Source organism: Anolis carolinensis, chromosome 1 (genome assembly GCF_035594765.1).
Source record: "Anolis carolinensis isolate JA03-04 chromosome 1, rAnoCar3.1.pri, whole genome shotgun sequence".
Classification (NCBI taxonomy): Eukaryota; Metazoa; Chordata; class Lepidosauria; order Squamata; family Dactyloidae; genus Anolis; species Anolis carolinensis.
Genome location: NC_085841.1, coordinates 141,538 through 165,000, shown reverse-complemented (window position 1 = coordinate 165,000; position 23,463 = coordinate 141,538). Strand labels below are relative to the sequence as shown.

The window sequence follows — 23,463 nt, the reverse complement described above, 5'->3', positions numbered from 1 at the left end:
ATATTGTATATATGATTGTATATTATTACTAGCTGTGCCCGGCCACGCGTTGCTGTGGCGTTGTCTGATGGTGTCTGTATTTTATAGGCAGTGTGGAAGAGGCCTAAGTGAGGCCTAACTTTGCCTGTCCCCTGGGCTGAGTGGGTTGCTAGGAGACCAAGTGGGCAGAGATTAGCCTTCTAACTGGCAGCAATTGGATAAAAACAATTATTCCTCTCCCTCTAATTCTGTCAGGACCCAGGCTGCAGAGCACCAATAACCTTACACAGAGGCCAGAATCTATCTAATATCTTTATTATAGAAATATATAAAGTCAATAAAAACAAGTGAAGAATAAAGTTCAAAAGCAGACCTTTCAGGAAAGGCCAAAAATAGTCCAGAAATGTATTGTCCAATATAAGATATTAGAGTTCAAAGTTTTAATCCACTTGACCGAAACACACACTTTGCCAAGCAATAGTGTGGGGAAATGACAGAGTCTTTAAAGTCCAATGTAGCTTGACAACAAGGCTGGAAATAAACTTGATTCTTGGTTAGATCAAAGACTTGGAACGAGGCAAACATGAAGCATGAACAAAGTCCAAGGAAGTCTGTGAAACAAGGCAAGGCTGGAAACTTGATCCGGGAAACAAGGAACTGGGGTTACGAAGTCCACACACGATCTCTCTCTCAAGCTGATCAATTGACTCCGCAAGGTTCCCCTTGCGGCAAAACCCCTATATTGGGTCTCGTTTTCCCACCAACAGAACACTTTCCCTGGAGAACAAGAAGCGAAACCCAACTCTGTCCAGATGCATGACTCCTTAGAATTTCCCAAGGGAAGCAGACCTAATCAGCTAATTGTTTGGCAGCGATTCTGAGACTCCGGCGATTTGCCTCCCTGACTCCTCTATCTCTATTATAATTGTCCTTTCGGGAAAACGGGGGAGAATTCTGCCCAAGGCTTGTTTGGTTAACTTCCTGAGGACAAACATCCTCCAGGTGGAGAGGCTCCGATTCAAGCAGAACCGGTGGAAATCCCATGTTTTCCTCCTCGTCTGCCACAATAGCACTAGGAACAGGACTACAAGGCCCATGAGACATCACAAATTCGGACTTTATTTTTCTTTTCTTTTTTTGTTGTTGTTGTATCAACCTAGAGGCGTGGATGAGGGGTTGTGCAGTCAATTTTCGAGGTTGTGGGGTGTTTAGTTTTGTTGTTTTGTTGGTCGCCAGGATTCCATGACTCTTTTGTAAATAGACTAGCTGTGCCCGGCCACGCGTTGCTGTGGCAAAGTGGTGGTGGTATTGGTTAAAAGTTGTTGTGGAATTTTTATTTGACGTTATTTGTATTTTTTTTAAATTAATTTTATTGTAACTTATCTTTTTTATTTATTATATTTTATTATTTTGTTGTATTATTTTTAGTTATTTTGTTATAGTATTTTATTGTATTAATTTTTTTAGTGTTTTTAATTATTTTTATTGTATTATTTGTAGTTATTTTATTTTTTATTCTTTTATTAACATTGGGCTGACTGGGTTGCTAGGAGATCAAGTGGGCGGAGTTTAGCCTTCTAAGTGGCAGCAATTGGATAAAAACAATTATTGCTCTCCCTCTAATTAGGACTTTATTTTTCTTTTCTTTTTGTTGTATCAACCTAGAGGCATGGATAATGGGTTGTGTTGTCAAATTTCGAGGTTGGGGGGCCTGTAGTTTTGTTGTTTTGTGGGTCGCCGTGATGCCATCACTCATTTATATATATAGATATAGATAGATATAGATATAGAATAGAATAGATAGAATATAGATAGAAGGATACCATCACTCTTTTATATATATAGATACTGTACTCTATTATGATACCACAATCTATATAATGTAATACCAGTATATGATACTATTCGTATTATATAATATGGTATACATTTTATATTATTATTATCTATATATATAAAAGGGTAATGAAATTTCAGCCTAGGACAAAACAACAAAACTACACATCCCCGAAACACTAAACTTGGCAGCACAACCCCTCATCCATGCCTCTACATTCATACAACAAAAAGAAAAGAAAAATAAAGTCCTAATTAGAGGGAGAGGAATAATTGTTTTTATCCCATTGCTGCCAGTTAGAAGGCTAAGCTCCGCCCACTTGGCCTCCTAGCAACCCACTCAGCCCAGGGGACAGGCAGAGTTAGGCCTCATTTAGGCCTCTTCCACACTGCCTATAAAATACAGATTATCTGCCTCTACGTTCATACAACAAAAAGCTCCAGCTACTCCAGAAAACGGCCAGGCTTTGAGACTGCAAGGCTATTCGTTGCTATTCCACCTGGCCAACAAAGGATTCCCATAAGCCACAGTAACACGTGGCCGGGCAAAGCTAGTATAATATATTTTTATAAAATTATCTACAAAAAAAAATATTTTGTAATCTTGTCCAATCGTTGTCTGATCGGATTCATGCAATCACGAAGCCTCGTTTTAGTTACATCCGGGTTCTTAATATTCCAGGGCTTTTTGCAAAATAGCTCACAGCCTTCCTGGGCTGGTAGGCCACGCCCCTTCTCGCTCTCCTCCTGTTCGGGAGTTCTTTGGCCCTCGGCGCCCGCCGTAGCGCGCCAATATTCAAAACCTGAGGAGAAAGAGCGCAGAGGAGCCATGGCTTCGGGAGAGGCCTTCAAGAGCCCCAGCAGGCCCTCCGCGCGGAGGCTGTCCGGTGAGGCTCTCCGGGGGATTTGGGGGAGGAAAGAAGGGCCCCGGGGAGCTGAAGGGGCAGGAGGCAAGGCACAAGGCCAGGCTTGCGGGGAGAAGGGAGAGAGAAAAGAAACAAGGCCTCTGGGTCAGGGCTGACTAGGCCAGGCCTGGGCCAACTTGGGCCCTCCCTCCCCCCTCCAGGTATTTTGGACTACAACTCCCACAATTCCTAACTTGGGCCCCCCTCCCTCCCCCCTTCAGGTGTTTTGGACTACAACTCCCACAATTCCTAACAACCAATTTGGGCCCTCCCTCCCTCCAGGAATTTTTGGACTACAACTCCCACAATTCCTAACAGCCAACTTGGGCCCTCCCACCCTCCAGGTGTTTTGGACTACAATTCCCACAATTCCTAACAGCCAACTTGGGCCCTCCCTCCCTCCAGGAATTTTTGGACTACAACTCCCACAATTCCTAGTTATTATGTTTATACCCCGCTTTTTCTCTCCAAGAGACTCAAAATGGCTCAAAGACAGATAGACGGATATATTATTATTATTACTAATAATATCATGTAATAATATTAATTATATATTATATTTTACATGTAATATTACTAATAATATTACAATATATTGATACAGTACAATATAGTAATTTATTACCAGTATTGTACTATGCTAATAATATAATATTGTATGTAAATTTAATTTGTAAGCCGCTCTGAGTCCCCTTCGGGGTGAGAAGGCCGGCATATAAATGTAGCAAATAAATAAATAAATGTGTATTTATATCCAGCTTTTTCTCTCCACAAGGAGACTCAAAGATAGACTCAAAGATAGATATTATTATTATTATCATGTTTATTTATACCCTGCTTTTTCTCTCCACAGCGAGACTCAAAGATAGACTCACAGATATTATTATATTTATTTATATCTCTTTTTTTCTCCATGGGGAGACTAAAATATAGACTCAAAGATAGAAAGATATTATTCTTATGTTTATTTATATCCCGCTTTTTCTCTCCACGAGGAGACTCAAAGATAGATAGATAGATATTATTATTATTATGTTTATTCATATTGTGCTTTTTCTCTTCACAGGGAGATACAAAGTGGCTATGTATCTATTATTAGTATTACAATGTATTATTATTATTATTATTATTATTATTATTATTATTATTATGTTTATTCATATTGTGCTTTTTCTCTTCACAGGGAGATACAAAGTGGCTATGTATCTATTATTAGTATTACAATGTATTATTATAATATTATTATTATGTTTATTTATACCCTACTTTTTCTCTCCATGGGGAGACTGAAAGATTAACTCAAAGATATATAAGATATTATTATTATGTTTATTTATATCCCGCTTTTTCTCTCTATGGGGAGACTCAAAGATAGATAGATATTATTATATTTATTCATATTGCGCTTTCTCTCTTCACAGGGAGACACAAAGTGGCTATGTATCTATTATTAGTATTACAATGTATTATTATAATTATTATAATTATTATGTTTATTTATATCCAGCTTTTTTCTCCACAAGGAGACTCAAAGATAGACTCAACAATATAGATATTATCATGTTTATACCCCGCTTTTTCTCCAAGAGACTCAAAATGGCTCAAAGACAGACAAATGGATATAAATGTAATTATGATAATATAAAGCATGAATAGTATCTCTTTCTCTCTGCAATACAGGACAGAGCAGCCCTTCAACCTCCATAACTATTCCAGCTTCTCCTTTCATGCAGAAGCTTGGCTATGGGACTGGAGTCAGTGTTTACCTTATGAAAAGGTAAAGCAGGAACAAGTATTGAGATGGCTGAGTGAAGTGGATTTAAGCCTTGTATTGTTCCAGGAAACCTGTCGGCAGAGTTGGAAGGGAAACTGATGTTTTCCCAACGGGTTTTCTTGTCTGCTAGATTTGCAGTGAATGTTGGAATGTTCTTGTGAGGTTGGCTGGTGTCTCCTGTCTCAATTTTCTCTAATGTGGGCATGTAATAGAAGTGCCAACAGAAGGGCTCTGTGTCAGTTTCACAGTGTGGCTGTAGAAAACAAGGCAGAAACTAATTTGGGATTTGTTAACCAACATGATGGAAGGAGAAGGGGATGTAAACTAGTGCAGAGTGCGCAGAGCTCCTTCTCCAACAGGAATTCCTCCTTCCCAGGTCTCCAAAAGGCCTCCCTTGCTCTCCCTGGGCAGTAAAGAAAGTCAATCCCGGATGTGACTCCAACCAGAGAGATACGTATCAAAAGAGGCTGAATGAGGAAGCCAGCATTCTGAAAAACCTCCAGCACCCCAACATCATCGGTGAGTCATGAGTGGGAAAAGGGGGCTTCCTACTGACTTATTAACACGGCTGACATTCCCAGGGTTCCCTTTAGAGCAGCCGTGCAGATGCCAAATAAAAGGACAAAAAGGTTTGTGGGTTTGGAATAAAGCCCTGCTCCCAGCTGTATGAGTTAGGGTGGATTGTGCCCCGTTTGGGTCGCCTGCAAAGACCATGTGGGTTAAATTTTTGGTGCAAGGCAGAAAAACCAAATGATAACAACAACAACAACAACAATATATTTGGCTGCTATGAGTTTTTCAGGCTGTTTGGCCATGTTCCAGCAGCATTCTTTCCTGACATTTTGCCTGCATATGTGGCTAATGGCATCTTCATAGGAACTGATGTGAGTCAAGCAAGTGGGCTGTATATATATTTATGGAATAATGTCCAGAGTGGGAGTAAGATCCTTTGTCTGTTTAAACCAAGTGTGAATGTTGCAATAGCAAGCTTGAATTAGCATTTATGTAGCCATGAAGTTTGCAAAGTCAATCAGTGAGGGTATCTGCATAGAGGTAATAGTAATAATATTGTAATAATTCTTTATATCCCACTTTTCTCCCTCACGGGACCCAAAGCAGCCTACAAACATATTAAAATCATGTAAACAACAATCCAAATACATTGATAATAAGTGGCACCCTCTTTTTGGGAGGTGTTAACTGCCCCTTGATTACTTGCTGTCTGGAGTTCTCCTGTTTCTGAGTGGTGTTCCTTATTTATTGGCTTGATTCTGGTGTTTTTTAAATACTGGGAGCCAGATTTTGTTCATTTTCATTCCGGCCATGAAAGCCTTTGACAATACAGTGAATAATAATGTAGTTATTATTACCTGCCTCTTCTAAAGTTGGGACACAACATAGTTAAAACACATCACCATAAAATACATACATTAAAAGGCATATTTGAAAATATATTACTATAAAATATACATTCTTCTATTGTTAAATTCCTGTGGAAACTTTGCTAAGTCTTGCACTGGCTTCCATGTTTGAGTTTGGAAACCAATCAGGACCAGGCTTGGATGTGAGTCCACCAAGAAATCCCTGGGAAATGTCAGCTACATTTCAGAAGGAGGTCATGAAACACCACTTCTGAGTATTCTTGGCTTGAGAAGCCACTTGAAGGAACATTTCTCTTGCATCTGTGGCTAATGGCATCTTCAGAGGTCTGCTGGAGTTGAGGCAAGTGGAGTGTATATGTTGTGGATGAGTCTCTGAGTAGTAGTAACAACAGGGAGTTGGAGAGCAGGCAGGCAGAAAGTCTACTCGGGAACAAGATCCTATAGAAGAGCAACAGCAGAAGAGGATTCGGCAAATACTTACTGAACCCACTGATGAAGAGTCTTTTGAAGGGTTTGATGGGGATGCTGGGTTTGACGAAGCAGTTTCTATGAGAAGTGCTGGGAGTGACAATGATGAGGTTGTGGATGAGATGGATCTGACAAAAGTAGCAGAAGTGGATGAGGAGCCTACAAGTAGTGGCACATTCAGAAGGTCTGTTGGGAATGAAACTTGGAGGGAAGATGATTTGTCTGCTGTTTGGGAGGATGTAAGTAGAAGCAAGAGAAGGGCCGCTTGGCAGGCAAGGCAAAGAGCAGCTGGATTCTTTGGGATTTTCTACTGTTCTTAGTTTGGACCTCAGATCGCTTCTGGACATTGTGTTCGCTCTTGTGCCCTGACTTTGGATTGGACGTTGACGCTGCTGCTGTATCCTGTTTGCTGTGGATGACCCCTGGACCGGCTTGACTACGACTTTACTTCATATTGGAACGTGTTTGCTGAAACAATAGCGAGTGTTTCTCCTCTGCCGCGTATTTTGGTTAGTGGGTTGGGTTTTTTTAGGACTTTGGGACTCTCTGTTTTACCTCCTTTTTGACCGGTTGGTCTGTGTTTGTTTTTGAATGCTATTTTGCTGCTGTTAAGCATTTTTAATTCTTTTGAGCTGTATCTTCATTAAACTATTGTTACTTTGTACTTGGGACTGATTTCGTGGTATCTGTACCTTGACAGTATATCTATCTATCTATCTATATATGGAAAAGGTTTCCTCTGACGTGAAGTCCAGTCATGTCTGACTCGGGGTTGGTGCTCATCTCCATTTCTAATCCGAAGAGTCGGCGTTGTCCATAGACACCTCCAAGGTCATGTGGCCACTGGCATGACTGCATGGAGCGCCGTTACCTTCCCGCTGGAGCGGTACCTATTGATCTACTCATATTGGCATGTTTTCGAACTGCTAGGTTGGCAGGAGCTGGGGCTAACAGCGGCCGCTCACGCCGCTCCTGGGGTTTACCTGGGACCTTTCGGTCTGCAAGTTCAGCAGCTCAGCGCTTTAACGCACTTCGCACCGGGGCTCCACACACACACACACACATATATATATTCTATTATATATTATAATATATAATACAGAATGTCCTTTGTTTGTTGAAGCAAGTGTGGATGTTGCAATTAGTAAGTTTGAATTAGTATTTGAGTGGCTATGAAGCTGCAAAGTCAAGTAGTAAAGGTAGCCTGGCCTCTGTTGCCTGGGGGCATCCTCCACTCGCTTCCCTGCCAACAGAACCTCTGAAGATGCCATTAGCCACAGATGCAGGTGAAACGTCAGGAGAGAACATGGCCTTACAGCACGGAAAACTCACAACAACCCAAAGACATACTGTTTGGTACAGGGACTAAAGGCTTGCTGTCTTCCTGTTCAGGAGAATCTTGAATTGCTCCTGAGGTGGAAAATGCTGGGGAATGGTGTTTTGTGTGGGTAGCTGCTTTGTCTTCCAACAGTGAGAAGGGCAGGGTTGTGTGTTTTCCGGGCTGTATGGCCATGTTCCAGAAGCATTCTCTCCTGACGTTTTGCTCACATCTATGGTAGGCATCCTCAGTGGTTGTGAGGTAAGTGGAGTGTATATATACCTGTGGAATGTCCAGGGTGGGAGAAAGACCCTTGTCTGTTTAAAGCAGTGGTTCCTCACAACCTCTGAGGATGCTTGCCATAGATGCGGATGAAACGTCAGGAGAGAATGCTTCTGGAACATGGCCACACAGCCCAGAAAACACACAACTGCCCTGTGATTCCGACCATGAAAGCCTTTGACAACACAATGAGAAGGGCTCTTCCTTTTCCAGGGTATCGTGCCTTCACTGAAGCCAAGGATGGGACCATGTGCCTGGCCATGGAGTACGGGGGAGAGAAGTCTCTCAACGACCTCATTGAAGAAAGGCAGGAGAGGGGCTTGGGGCCCTTCCCGCCCGAGACCATCCTCAAGGTTGCCTTGCACATGGCAAGGGGGCTGAAGGTAGGCATGGCAGGGGTGCGTTGTCACTCCAGGTCCTGAACAACACACACACACAGGGAAGAAGCCTGTGGAGTGGAGGGGCAGGAAGCTTATTGAGAAAGCCTATTCTGGTGGCCCTTGTCTCTGGTGGTTCATTGGGCATTATGTTTCTGGGCAGAGGCTGGCCAGCCGCTTTGAGTCTGTTAAAGGAGAGGAGTCTCCAAAAACCTGTGAGACTGGATTTCCCTTCCTTCGTCTTGCAGCCACAGATTCTTTGCATTTGTGACATACACGCTGCACGACTCTGCTTGCTCTTCTCCTCTCTGCTACCCTTTGATTTAAGTACACTTGCTCTACAGTTTCTGTCCAGCTTCAAAGACTTTATTTACAAGTTACTCACTCAGGTATTCACAGCAGGAGATCGATGATGAAAGAGGGACAAGTGACTGCATGGTCCCAGCTTATAAGAGAATTCCTTATCAGCAGTTGACACCTCTGAAATGACATAACCTTTGCCTGGAAGGTGCCTTGGATTGGCATGTCTGGGCATTTACTCAGGCATCACCTTGACCCTTTGATGACCTGGTGTTTCTGGTAACACGTGCCTTGAGGATGATTTTTCCTCATACGCATAACTCTACCATGTCATCAACAGTCTCCTTATGGAGAGAAAAAGTGGGATGTACTGTATATACTCGAGTATAAGCCTAGTTTTTCAGCCCTTTTTTAGGACTGAAAAAAAACCCACCTCGACTTATATACTCGGGTGAGGGTTCTGGTGGGCTTATATTCAGGTTGGCTTATACTCAAGTATACAGTAGAGTCTCACTTATCCAAGCTAAACGGGCCGGCAGAAGCTTGGATAAGCGAATATCTTGGATAATAAGGAGGAATTAAGGAAAAGCCTATTAAACATCAAATTACATTATGATTTTACAAATTAAGCACCAAACCTTCATGTTATACAACAAATTTGACAGAAAAAGTAGTTCAATACACAGTAATGTTGTGTTGTAATTACTGTATTTACGAATTTAGCACCAAAATATCACGATATATTGAAAACATTGACTACAAAAATGGTTTGGATTATCCAGAGTCTTGGATAAGTGAGGCTTGGATTAGTGAGACTTTACTGTATATGGTATATTTATTATTTTTCTCTATTATTATTGGTATTGTTACATTTATTATATTACTCTATTAATTATTACAGTAGAGTCTCGCTTATCCAACGTTCTGGATTATCCAACGCATTTTTGTAGTCAATGTTTTCAATATATCGTGTTATTTTGGTGCTAAATTCGTAAGTACTACATAGCATTACTGCATAATGAACTACTTTTTCTGTCAAATTTGTTATATAACATGATGTTTTGGTGCTTAATTTGTAAAATCATAACCTAATTTGATGTTTGATAGGCTTTTCCTTAATCCCTCCTTATTATCCAACATATTCACTTATCCAACGTTCTGCCGGCCCGTTTATGTTGGATAAGTGAGACTCTACTGTATTACATTTATTATTTTACTGCATTTATTATTATTATTACATTTGTTATTTCACGCTATTAAAAGGATACATAAGCACATTTACATTGAAGAAGATGAAAATAATGATTTAATCAGAGTTAAATTACAGTTTGAGGTAAAGATTCAAAAACATTTAAACTACTGACGCCTCAATTAATGTAATTTTATTGCTATCTCAGCTTATACTGAGTCAATGTTTTCCCAGTTTTTTGTTGTAAAATTCGGTGCCTCGGCTTATATTCGGGGCGGCTTATACTCAAGTATATACGGTAATTAAACAATAATGATAATAGGCAGAGGCAGTGACTAGAAAGTGGCCAGTGATTTGTACCTGCGTGAGGGATCCTTTTCCCCTAGTGGGCCATACTGCTTTTGGGTTTGCTTTTCAGATAATAACAACAACAACAACTTTATTTTTATACCCTGTCTCCATCTCCCCAAGGGGACTCAGGGCGGCTTACATGGGGCCAAGCCCGGATAGTTATAATAATCAGAAAAATAAAAACACATCACACTAAATACAATAATACACATTAAACTTTTTTATTTTTAACTAAATTTTTATTAATATAAATAGAATTGGAGTACATCAAAAAAGCGAGAACAATTAGTGTAAAGGAAGTGAAAAAAGATAGAAGTGTGGGAGAGAAAAAGGAAAAAAATATTAATAAAAATTAAAAAAATTGAAAAAAGAGAAAAAATAAATAATTGGTTGACTTCCTTCTAGTCCTTCCTTCTGAACATTAAAAGACACAGTAATCAACTAAGCATAATCTAAAATGAGCTTTACCAATGCAAGCAACAAAGACAGGTTCTAAACATAAAAGCTTCACTGGAAAGAGCTACATCTCTATATAGGAAAGTTAAGGGTCTGCCTACATCAGGCATGGGCAAACTTTGGCCCTTTAACCTCACACTATTTTTAAAGAAATGGTCCCTCTGTTTAAATTTGGAACAAGAGCTCCTTTCTCTGCTTTTTTCAGTATCTTCACAACGAGAAGAAATTGCTTCACGGCGACATAAAATCCCCCAATGTTGTCATTAAGGGTGACTTTGAGTCCATAAAGATCTGCGATGTTGGTGTTTCCCTGCCTCTGGATGAAAACATGACCGGTGAGTTGACCATCCATTTTGCCCAGGTTCTTTGCCATGGAGGGCAGGTCTTTTTTTTTTTTTCAAAATAATATTTATTAAGGTTTCCCACAACACATTACAACAAATCATTTTACATAAAATCTGGGGGAAGGAGGGGAGAAGAAAGAGAAAGATGAAAAAAGAAGAAAGAAAGAAAAACAATCACAACAACAGAAAAACATGATTTGTACTTCCATTCTTCCCTTATTGGGGCCTATTGATTTGTATTATAATTATTTTAGTCCTGGTTGTATTAATATCATCTGGTTAATTCTACACAATCAAAGGTTACTTCTTACTAATTAACCATATACTCTCTAAATAAATTCCAGTCAGTCTTGTTTATTGAATGTCCTCTATGTGCTCTTAGTAGAAACGTTAATTCATCCATATCTCCGATATCTTCAATTTTTCCTTGCCATTCTTCCTTGCTCGGAATATCTTGTGATTTCCAATATTTCGCATATATAATCTTTGCAGCCGTACTGATGTACGTAAACAGTTTGTCTTCAACTGCCGTGGAGGGCAGTTCTGGAACACCCTCCCCAAGGATCTCAGACAGGCCCCTACATTGGCAATCTTCAGAAAGAACTTGAAGACCTGGCTGTTCCAATGTGCCTTCCCAGATTAATAGGAAATCTCCAACACCAAGTCCCATAAGCACTTTATTAGAACTAAGATCGTATATCGCACTCTGCACTTGCCCTATAAGCCTTATATATCACCTGTCACATCAGCACTTTTAATCTTGTACCCATTACTCTGGCCCGGCCCAGTTTTATTGTGTTTTAGCATATTGTTTATTGCTTGTTGTTTATACTGTTTTACTTGTTTTTAATTTGCCTTTTGTTTTTTATTGTTATTGTGTGTTGAGGCCTTGGCCTTTGTAAGCCGCATCGAGTCCTTCGGGAGATGCTAGCGGGGTACAAATAAAGTTTAATAATAATAATAATAATAATAATAATTCTTGTCCACTCCTGGTGGACATTCTGCCCGAGATGTGTTGCGGGAGTACAATGTCATGATAATTAACACATTAACATAATTAATTCTCTGCTAGAGAAAGCAGAGCTCCTTTGCCAGCACCTTGGAGCTATGTGGCACATTGCACACCTCCCCAAAGGAAAGTCCTTCTCTTGCCTTGCCTTTCCTCCCGTTTGACGTGGCTGCTCTCTTTCCACAGTGAGCGACCCGGAGGCCGTGTACATTGGCACCGAGGCCTGGAAGCCCAAGGAAGTCTTGGAGGAGGGCGGTCACGCTGTCATCACCGACCGGGCGGACATCTTTGCCTTGGGGCTGACCCTGTGGGAGATGATGACCCTCTCGGTGCCCCACGTGAACCTGCCAGAGGACGACGGCGAGGATCCAGGTGTGTCTGGGGGAGGGGGATTCCTCTGGGCCCAGCTGAGCTGGATCAGGCAGAGGTTGAGCTCTTTTTTTTTAAAAAAAAAGGTTTTGGGTTGCTGTGAGTTTTCCAGGCTGTGTGGCCATGTTCCAGAAGCATTCCCTCCTGTCGTTTCGCCCATGACGTTTTATGGATGACTAGGACATCTAGCCCGGTCATAGGAAATGCCTACATGGAACACTTTATTTATTTATTTATTTATTTATTTATTTATTTACAGTATTTATATTCCGCTCTTCTCACCCCGAAGGGGACTCAGGGCGGATCACATTATGCACACATAGGGCAAACATTCAATGCCCATAAACACATCAAACAGAGACTGAGAGACACACGCAGAGGCAAGTTAACCTTCTTCTGAGGGGATGTTCGATTCTGGCCACAGGGGGGAGCAGCTGCTTCATCATCCACACTGACGGCACTTCCTCATTCCAGGTCGTAAATTATTTAATCTTGCCTCCCCACTTTATAAGTGGTACCTTATCTCCTACTTGATAGATGCAACTATCTTTCGGGTTGCTAGGTCAGCAACGAGCAGGGGCTATTTTTTATTTTTAATTGACGGGTGCTCACCCCGCCACGGGCTGGCCTCGAACTCATGACCTCATGGTCAGAGTGATTTAAGGCAGCTGCTCAACAGCTGCGCCACAGCCCGGCCCCTTTGAGAAACACTTTGAGAAACAAGCCTTGGAAACAGCAACAAAAAGCCCACTATTTGGCTCAGATTTGTGGATGACCCCCTCACCGGTTGGAACCATGGAGGAGAAGAACTCAGCAAGTTCCTGGACCACTGTTGCATCCCAAGGCAGCGTGAGCACTGGAAACCAAACAGAGACCAATAATCATATCATATCTTTATTAAAACAATTATAAATTCAGGAAAGAATAAGTGGAAAGGATGAGTGAGCAATAGTCCTTTACGATATGGTATGAATTAGTCCAAAGAGTTGAAGAAATATGTCCAATATTATTGTCCAAAGTCCAGAAACCAAAACACGTTCAAAACTGTTGGGAAGTTCTTGAGTGGGGAAACAATAAGAAAGCGGGAATGAATAACAAGGTCCAAAGTCACTAGGAAGTCTTTGATATCAAGGCAGGCAGAGGACAAAGCTGAAAGCAGTCTGGATTCAGGAACAAGGCAAGGACGGGAATTTACTCCGGATTAAATCGGGAGTCGCAACTCGGCTTGGCCGCCAGGAACAGGAGATTTGGCTTGGTGAAATCAGGGAACTGGAATCGGCGAAGTGTTCTCAGAAGTCGCTACGTTGACACTACGAATTGTTCACAGTGCAAGAAACTTTTATGGAATTTAAATCTAATCACAGCGAAGGGAAACCAACTCCCCAAAGGTTCCCAAGGCAATCTCCCATCCATTATCCCCTCTAGATGCCAAACGTTGACTCTTTCAAAGCTCTTGTTTCTGTGATCTCTGGCGATGCAAAAACTCCCTTCTGTTAAAGGATACATTCCCTGGGGAACTCGGGACATCTGGTTCTACCACGGGAGTCATGTTTTCAGTATCTCTCCCAATTAAGGAAGCATAGGAGCTGTCCACAGCTGGGGTCTGTAATTGAAAGGAGCTCGGAGAACTGGGTAAAAGGTCAAAATAAGCTTCATCCTGGTCAAAGTTCATTTCTGAATCAGGTTCAGAACCCAAAGGTGGCTGGGGTATAACACCCACCTCGAAAGCATCCACCCAAACATCCAACTGTCTGCCTGCCTTCTTTTCTCTCCTCCTGTCCCCTCGCTTGTTAGATTGATCCTACTCAGGGACACATCTCTTTCTATGCAAGGTATCTGAGCACCTGGCAAGGCTCAGCGTCCTAAATTTTTGTTCTTCTGTGAGCATGGAGAGAGGCAAGATGTCTACACAATCCAGTTCTTGCTGCACTTATCAGATGTTGTCTCAATCTGGACTAACTGCTATTCTGGGGCCAGGGTGAAAAAGCGGGGCCAGAAAGACATCATTCCACCATGTCTCCTATGTCAATATACCAATATAATAATATATAATACTAATATGCTATACTAATTATATAATATATTGTACATACATAAAATATTGATAATCAAATTATAATGTAATACAATATAATACAGTAGAGTCTCACTTATCCAACATAAACGGGCTGGCAGAATGTTGGATAAGCGAATATGTTGGATAATAAGGAGAGATCAAGCAGAAGCCTGTTAAACATCAAATGAGGTTATGATTTTACAAATTAAGCACCAAAACATCATGTTATACAACAAATTTGGCAGAAAAAGTAGTTCAATATGCAGTAATGCTACATAGTAATTACTGTATTTACGAATTTAGCACCAAAATATCACGATATATTGAAAACATTGACTACAGAAATGCGTTGGATAATCCAGAACGTTAGATAAGCGAATGTTGGATAACTGAGACTTTACTGTAAAATTATAATGTAATACAATATAATAATAATAATAATACACTATTATAATTGTATATAATATATTACATGTAGTATTACTAATAATATTGCAGCATACTGGTATAATACAGTAGAGTCTCGCTTATCCAACCTTCACTTCGCCAACGTTCTGGATTATCCAATGCAGTCTGCCTTTTAGTAGTCAGGCAGGCTTTTGATTTCTGTTATTGATGTTTTTAAAAGATGTTTTAAAGATGTTTTAAGATGTTTTTAAATTGTTAGATTTTAGCCTGTTGTTGTAAGCTGCCCCGAGCCCTAGGGGAGTGGCGGCATACAAATTTGAACAATAAATAAATGTTTTTGTAGTCAATATTTTCAATACATTGCAATGTTTTAGTGCTAATTTCGTAAATACAGTAATTACGACATAACGTTACCATGCACTGAACTCCTTTGTCTGTTGATTTGTTGTAAAACATGTTTTGGTGCTTAATTTGTAAAATCATAACATAATTTGATGTTTAATAGGCTTTTCTTAATCCTTCCTTATTATCCAACATTTTTGCATATCCAACGTTCCGCCAGCCCGTTTATGTTGGATAAGTGAGTGTTATGATTGAGCCTCGTGGCTCTGTTTCTGACAGGCGTGGGCGTAAGACTCCTCGAGAGTCGGATACTCTCGAGGAGCGAGAGAGAAAAAGACTGCGAGACATATTTGCAGCACCCTCTGACGAAGAGTCTTTCGAAGGGTTCACGGAGAGAATGGAGGAAGGGCTGGTTAGCTCAGAGGAGGATGAGATGGATTGGACTCGGGTAAGGGAGGAATTGGGGGCCACTGGCCATGATGGGGCAGAAGATGAATGGGGACCTTCAGGATTAGACCCATGGCGTAGCTGGAGGGATGGGACGGGATCCACAGCTGGAGATGCTGTTGGGCGTAGTCAGAGGTGTTCCAGCTCTGACGAGGAAAGTGATGAGGAAACGCCCGGGTTAAGGAGGGCAGCTGACAGTGATGAAGATTTGTAACTGGCATAAAATGGGGCTTGGGAGCAATTGCAAATTGCGTCGGGCAAGGTAATCTGGGCAAACGCTTGGGATTCGTGTGTGTGTGTGGGACGCTTCCCTGAAGACTTGTGTACTTTCCTGTGCTGAGACGTAAGTTGATTGGAATCCAGGGTCAGACGGCGGGAGGGATTGTGTGGGCATTTGTTTGTGCAAACCTGTGCTTACTCTTATTAGCTTGACCTTCCGTCGTCTTCCTGACGGACGCCATCTCCTGCTTTGAGAACTCGGACTGAACTGACCACGGCTTGTCTTCCCCCCTTCTTGGACTTGGAAAAACTACAAACGTCTGCTTCTGGCTTTGATCTACGGAACGGAACTGGTCTACTCTACTGCTAAAATCCCTGGCTGCGTCTGTTCGTGTTGGAGATCCTGTCTGCTGTGTGTGTGTGTGGGAGCGACGCAAGTTACTCTAAAAAACAGTGTTGGCAGCAGAGAGGAATCTGCTGCCAATTAGTTGCATTCCTTGTATCTTTTGTTTCTTGGCTTTCGTTTTGTTTTTTACCCAGGCTGAAGAAAGCAGTTTGTTTTTTACCCGGATTAAACTCCGGTTTAATCCGGTTTATCTTTTGAACATTTACTTTTGTCCCTTTTTGCCCCTAAAGGCAAAAATTGCCTGGCCCTTGTGTTTTTACGGGCATTTTTGAGTTCTGTAATCTAATAAACTCTGTTACTTTGAATCTTGTGGCGTTCTGTCCTTGACAGATTGCCCGACGCCCATAAAAGGTTTATTGCAGCAATAAACCCGTCAGGAAGACGATGGATGAGTTAAGGGTCAAATTAGATCAATTGCAAACGGCTTTTACCGTTAGCCAAACCGCTCATGCCGTGAAAGGACATGTTTTGACTCCTGAACGCTTTGACGGAACCAGGTGCAAGTTGCCAACCTTTTTGGCACAAGTGGAGCTTTATTTTTCTCAGCTCAGTGCTCATGCTTATCCTACAGACACTAGCAAAGTGGCCTTTATTTTGAGTTTGTTGACCGGTCCCGCAGGACAATGGGCCACTAATTTAATTTTGGGAAATGACCCAGTCAAGGACAATTTGAATAATTTCAAAAAGTTGTTAACTGATACTTTTGGGGATCCTCTCCGCACGGAGAACGCTGGGTGGGCTCTGTATCGGTTGAAACAGGGAAAGGGGACTGTTTTGGATTACTTAAATAAGTTTAACCTGTATCGCCACCAGCTGGATTGGGGGGAAAATGCATTCATGCTTTTATTTACTGCCGGGCTAAGTGATATGCTCCAGGATGAATTAGCACGCTTGGAGCCGGCTGAAAGCTGGGACGCCTTAGTAGCTAAGGTGCTGCGTTTAGACGCAAGGTTCGAGGCTCGTAAACATTCAAAAGCAATGTGTGCGCCACCCATGCATGTAACCAGGGCACCTGTGGTGATGGGGGAAGAGCCCATGGAGCTTGGGGTCTTTAAAAAGCTGTCTACAGAAGAAAAGAGCCGTAGGAGGCAGCTGGGCTTGTGTTTGTACTGTGGGAATGCTGGGCATTTTGCCAAAAGTTGTAATGTGAAACCTTCCCAGCTTTCGGGAAAAGGCCAGCCCTAGTGCGACGTGAGTCCAACGCACTAGGGCTCCTCAAGCAGTCAACTGAGGGGAGGAAGCATGTTTTCGTACCCATTACATTATCTGTTGGGGGAAGGGAACTTGTTTCCACTTTGGCACTGCTGGACTCAGGAGCCACGGTCTCTTATGTAGATATTGAGTTTGCTAAGAAGCATGGCATTCCTAAGGTGCGCAAGGCATGCGACGTGTGGGTGGAAGGAGCAGATGGGAGACTGCTGGAGACTGGGGTGGTTAACCAGGAAACCTCGGCAGTAACGTGGGAGGTGCAGGGAGTAACGGGAACGTTTGTGTGGGATATTACGAGCTTGCCTAGATATGATGTGATCCTGGGGATGGATTGGCTAGCTGTAGTAAACCCACAAGTAGATTGGGCAACACGTAAAGTGATTTTAAAGAGGCAGGATTGTTGCACTCTAAATGTTACTCATTCTGATATGGAGGGAGTGCCTGCTGAGTATGGGGAGTTCTCTGATGTATTTTGTAAAAAAGAAGCGGACAAATTACCACCGCACAGGCCATATGATTGCGCCATCAAGTTGGCAGAAGGTGCGAAACTGCCAGCAGGGAGGCTGTATGCCTTGACTGTACCGGAAAGGCAAGCTTTGCGGGAGTTTCTAGATGAAAATTTAGCCAAGGGGTTTATTCGCCCATCTAGTTCTCCAACTGCGGCACCAGTATTCTTTGTAGCCAAAAAGACTGGGGAACTTAGGCTGGTCTGCGACTATCGGATCCTAAACAAATACACCATTCGGGATAGGTACCCGCTCCCTTTAATCTCGGAACTGTTATCAAGGGTGCAAGGGGCTAAGGTCTTTACCAAGCTTGACCTGCGGGGGGCCTATAACTTAATCCGTATACGGGAAGGGGATGAATGGAAGACGGCATTTAACACGTGTTTCGGATGCCACGAGTTCCGAGTCATGCCTTTTGGGCTTTGTAATGCTCCTGCGGTCTTCCAGAGGTTCATGAACGATGTGTTCAGGGACCTAATTGACCAATTTTTAGTGATTTATTTGGATGATATCTTGATTTTTTCTAAGGACGAGAAAGAACATCGTCAACATGTCAAGCAGGTTCTGCACCGACTGCGGGCTAATGGGCTTTTCGCCAAGGCTTCCAAGTGCGTCTTTCATGTGCCTGAAGTGGAGTTCCTAGGTCATGTAGTGTCAGGTAGGGAACTTAAAATGGACCCACATAAGGTTGACGCCGTCAACTCATGGCAGGAGCTGAAGACTAAGAAGGATGTACAAAGGTTCTTAGGTTTCGCTAATTACTACCGGGAGTTTATTCCGAATTTTGCAAAGCTCACGGTACCTTTGACGCAGCTTCTGCGCAAGAAACAGCCATTTGTGTGGGGGCGGGAAGCTCACGAGGCATTTCTACAACTTAAGTCTAGTTTTCAATCGGACAACATACTAACCCATCCTGATGTTGACAAACCGTTCGTGGTAGAAGCGGACGCTTCTAGCTACGCGTTGGGGGCTGTATTGTCTCAGAAGGATTCCTCAGGGACCTTGCGTCCCTGTGGATTTTACTCGCGGCAACTAACACCCTTCGAGCAGAACTATACCATATGGGAGAAGGAGTTGTTGGCGATTAAGGTGGCGTTTGAGGTGTGGCGGCACTGGCTTGAAGGGGCACGGCACCAGATCGTGGTCAGGTCTGATCATAAGAACTTAGAGCACTTGCAAACAGCAAAGAAGTTAAACCAGCGTCAAATCCGCTGGGCTTTGTTTTTCTCCAGGTTTAACTTCAAGGTGCAGTTCGTGGAGGGGAAGGCAAACTTGCGGGCCGATGCTTTATCCCGCAAGCCAGAATTTAAGACCAATGAGCAGGTAGTATGTCAGACCATCTTGCCTACTGCCTCGCTGTGTGTTGTAGATAATGAGCTCGGGTTACATGACCAGATCCTTGAGGCTCAGAAAGATGATGTGTGGACTCAGGAGCAACTGATGTTGCTCTCAGCAGGTAACCGTACCATACTGCCGCATCTCCAAGATCAAGACGGGGTATTGGTGCGTAGGGGGCAGGTTTACGTACCAGTGGGGGCCCTCAGGTTGGAGGTGATTAGAGCCCACCATGACGAACCCATGGCTGGGCACTTTGGCAGGTTCAAGACCGTACAGCTTATCACCAGGAGCTACTGGTGGCCAAAGATGCGGCAAGACATTCTGCGCTTTTGTGACAGCTGCGCCGTTTGCCAGCAAAGTAAGACGCCTGTTGGGCGCCCTAGAGGGTTGTTGTCGTCTTTACCTGTTCCGGAGAGGCCATGGCAAATCATTTCCATGGATTTCATTTCAGATTTGCCTAAGTCTGGGGGTTATACTTGTATTTGGGTGGTGGTGGATTTATTTAGTAAACTGGCTCATTTTATTCCTTGTTCAACCATTCCGGCGGCCCCTACGTTGGCCTTACTATTTACAAAGCACATCTATCGCTTGCACGGAGCACCCGAGGTGATTATTTCCGATAGGGCTCCGCAATTTGTGTCACGCTTTTGGAAACACTTCCATGAGTGCTTGGGGACTAAGTTAAACGTGTCGTCCGCCTTCCATCCGCAAACGGATGGACAGTCGGAACGGGTTAATGGGCTCTTAGAGCAGTATTTGCGTTGTTTTTGTTTAGATCAACCCACGGCTTGGGTGAAGTGGTTACCGGTGGCGGAATTTGCTTACAACAATGCGGTGCACACGTCTAGTCAGCATACGCCGTTTGAGCTTACTTATGGCTTTCACCCACGGGGAGGTGTGGCGCCGTCGACCAATGTGGTCTCTTCGGACCCTGTGTACCGCTCTACGGAAATGGCTGCATTGCATGATGTTGCCCGTCGCTTACTGTTGGAAGCTAAGGCAACGCAGAAGACTCAGGCTGACCGCCACAGGCAGGCAGGGGAGGAGTTGGAAGAAGGGGATTTGGTGTGGTTATCTTCCAAACATATTAAACAGGCTGGGGGAAAGTTTGCGCCTCGGTATTTGGGTCCCTTTCCTATCGTTAAAAAGATTTCTTCTGTTGCGTTTCGTTTGCGTTTACCGTCTAGTTTAAAGGTCCATCCAGTCTTTCATCGTTCGCTGTTGAAACTTGATACCTCTAGTCGTCGTGGTACTATAGCGGAGGGTATCACTGCCACTTCTCCGCCATCGGGGGAGGAGGCCTTTGTGAGAGGGGATAGTGTTATGATTGAGCCTCGTGGCTCTGTTTCTGACAGGCGTGGGCGTAAGACTCCTCGAGAGTCGGATACTCTCGAGGAGCGAGAGAGAAAAAGACTGCGAGACATATTTGCAGCACCCTCTGACGAAGAGTCTTTCGAAGGGTTCACGGAGAGAATGGAGGAAGGGCTGGTTAGCTCAGAGGAGGATGAGATGGATTGGACTCGGGTAAGGGAGGAATTGGGGGCCACTGGCCATGATGGGGCAGAAGATGAATGGGGACCTTCAGGATTAGACCCATGGCGTAGCTGGAGGGATGGGACGGGATCCACAGCTGGAGATGCTGTTGGGCGTAGTCAGAGGTGTTCCAGCTCTGACGAGGAAAGTGATGAGGAAACGCCCGGGTTAAGGAGGGCAGCTGACAGTGATGAAGATTTGTAACTGGCATAAAATGGGGCTTGGGAGCAATTGCAAATTGCGTCGGGCAAGGTAATCTGGGCAAACGCTTGGGATTCGTGTGTGTGTGTGGGACGCTTCCCTGAAGACTTGTGTACTTTCCTGTGCTGAGACGTAAGTTGATTGGAATCCAGGGTCAGACGGCGGGAGGGATTGTGTGGGCATTTGTTTGTGCAAACCTGTGCTTACTCTTATTAGCTTGACCTTCCGTCGTCTTCCTGACGGACGCCATCTCCTGCTTTGAGAACTCGGACTGAACTGACCACGGCTTGTCTTCCCCCCTTCTTGGACTTGGAAAAACTACAAACGTCTGCTTCTGGCTTTGATCTACGGAACGGAACTGGTCTACTCTACTGCTAAAATCCCTGGCTGCGTCTGTTCGTGTTGGAGATCCTGTCTGCTGTGTGTGTGTGTGGGAGCGACGCAAGTTACTCTAAAAAACAGTGTTGGCAGCAGAGAGGAATCTGCTGCCAATTAGTTGCATTCCTTGTATCTTTTGTTTCTTGGCTTTCGTTTTGTTTTTTACCCAGGCTGAAGAAAGCAGTTTGTTTTTTACCCGGATTAAACTCCGGTTTAATCCGGTTTATCTTTTGAACATTTACTTTTGTCCCTTTTTGCCCCTAAAGGCAAAAATTGCCTGGCCCTTGTGTTTTTACGGGCATTTTTGAGTTCTGTAATCTAATAAACTCTGTTACTTTGAATCTTGTGGCGTTCTGTCCTTGACAAGTGAGGCTCTACTGTACAATATAGTAATACAGTAGAGTCCAACTTTCTGGATTATCCAAGCCATTTTGTAGTCAATGTTTTCAATATATGATGATATTTTGGTGCTGAATTCGTAAATACAGTAATTACGACATAACGTTACCATGCACTGAACTCCTTTGTCTGTTGATTTGTTGTAAAACATGTTTTGGTGCTTAATTTGCCAAATCATAACGTAATTTGATGTTTAATAGGCTTTTCCTTAATCCCTCCTTAAACATTTTCACATATCCAATGTTCTGCTGGCCTGTTTATGTCGGATAAGGGAGGCTCTACTGTACAATATAGTAATACGTGATTCTTACATTGTGCGATGCCAATAATATAATATATTGTATGTACATATATTTGTAAGCCGCCCTGAGTCCCCTTTGGGGTGAGATGGGCAGGATATAAATGTTACTAATAAATAAATTAATCTGTGATCTGGTCTCTTCCAGACGCGTCTTTTGACGAAGACGACTTTGACGACGAGGCCTTTTACGAGGCGCTGGGGACCCGCCCGGCCCTCAACGTGGAGGCGCTGGGCCCCGCTTACCAGACGGTCATCGAGCTCTTTGCCCTCTGCTCCATGGAGGAGGCCAGCCAGCGCCCCTCGGCCGCCCACATCGTGGAGGTCCTGGAGGCCAACGGAACTGTGCAGTAGGTGCCCAGGTGTGCTTTTCAGGGCTGACGCTCTTTGTAGCCATAGGACAGTCGGTCGGGTAGCACCTTTCCCATTCCGTGATTCACTCTGGATGGATTCCGAGGCACTTTGCAAGACTTTCCAGCGTTGTAAATATTTCTCTTCTCCCTCAAAATCATCACGTTGACAACTTTGACCCTCCCTCCAGGTATTTTGGACTCAACACCTGGAAGGTCAATGTTGTCAACGTGATGACTTTGAAGGGAGTTTGACAAGCCTGACATAGACTGTGCCTGCTCCACTCAATGTTGAATTTCAGGAATAGTATCATATGGTTGTCCTTCCACATGTTGTGTGTCTGTTCTCTATTTGCCCGGTGGTCAAGGCCTCTCTGTCCACCAGAATGAACATGTGCTGCTGGACTTCTTTCTCAGCTGCCAGATTAGGACTCTCTCTCCTTAAAGGAGAGAATGTTCCTTTAACTAGCCATTGGGTTTTTCCTGTCAATCAACCATATCTCCCACCCCCTATTTATATATATGGAACTTCAACTATAGCTGATACTTTTCAAAAAAGTATTTCCTTTGTACCATGTGTATGTAGATATATGCATCTGTTTTCACAATTAAACTACAGATAAGAGTACTGGCGTGTTGTGTGGTTTCCGGGCCCTGTGGCCAATGTGCTCTAGTAGCATTTTCTCCTGACGTTTCGCCTACATCTGTGTCTGGCATCTTCCGAGGATCTGATGGTGTTCAAGCAAGTGGAGTGTATATACCTGTAGAATATCCAAGGCGAAGGAAAGAACCAATGTCTGTTAACCAAGTGTGAAAGGCTTCAAACTGCTAACCGTTTAATTGCTAAGATTTATTTCATCTGGTGATTAACCAGCTGTGCTAAAGCCCAAAAAGGTTTTCTTATTCTTAACCTAATAAGAAGACCTTTTCAAATGCTCCCCAGCAAGACTCTGAAAGGTAGCTTTTCATGTCATGGTCCTGATGTTGTTGAACACAGCACAGTACCCTGATGGAATGGATTATAGTTCTCTAAG

General features: G+C 43.2%; 1 protein-coding gene across 1 annotated transcript; it reads left to right on the top strand.

Moving 5' to 3' along the window:
* Nucleotides 1-2,544: 2,544 nt before the first annotated feature.
* Nucleotides 2,545-23,057, top strand: pbk (PDZ binding kinase). The gene is made up of 7 exons (XM_003229827.4): nt 2,545-2,702; nt 4,401-4,497; nt 4,871-5,013; nt 8,158-8,327; nt 10,823-10,952; nt 12,157-12,342; nt 22,228-23,057. Exons 1-7 carry the CDS (start codon nt 2,645-2,647, stop codon nt 22,431-22,433), a joined length of 990 nt encoding a protein of 329 aa, XP_003229875.2. The 5' UTR covers nt 2,545-2,644; the 3' UTR covers nt 22,434-23,057.
* The last annotated feature ends 406 nt before the right edge of the window (nt 23,058-23,463 follow it).

Excerpts from the sequence above, each read along its gene's own strand:
- pbk (XM_003229827.4), top strand. The coding sequence starts at position 2,645 with ATGGCTTCGGGAGAGGCCTTCAAGAGCCCCAGCAGGCCCTCCGCGCGG. Across the intron at positions 2,703-4,400 it reads CTCCGCGCGGAGGCTGTCCG|GACAGAGCAGCCCTTCAACC; the intron begins GTGAGGCTCTCC and ends TCTGCAATACAG. Across the intron at positions 8,328-10,822 it reads ACATGGCAAGGGGGCTGAAG|TATCTTCACAACGAGAAGAA; the intron begins GTAGGCATGGCA and ends TGCTTTTTTCAG.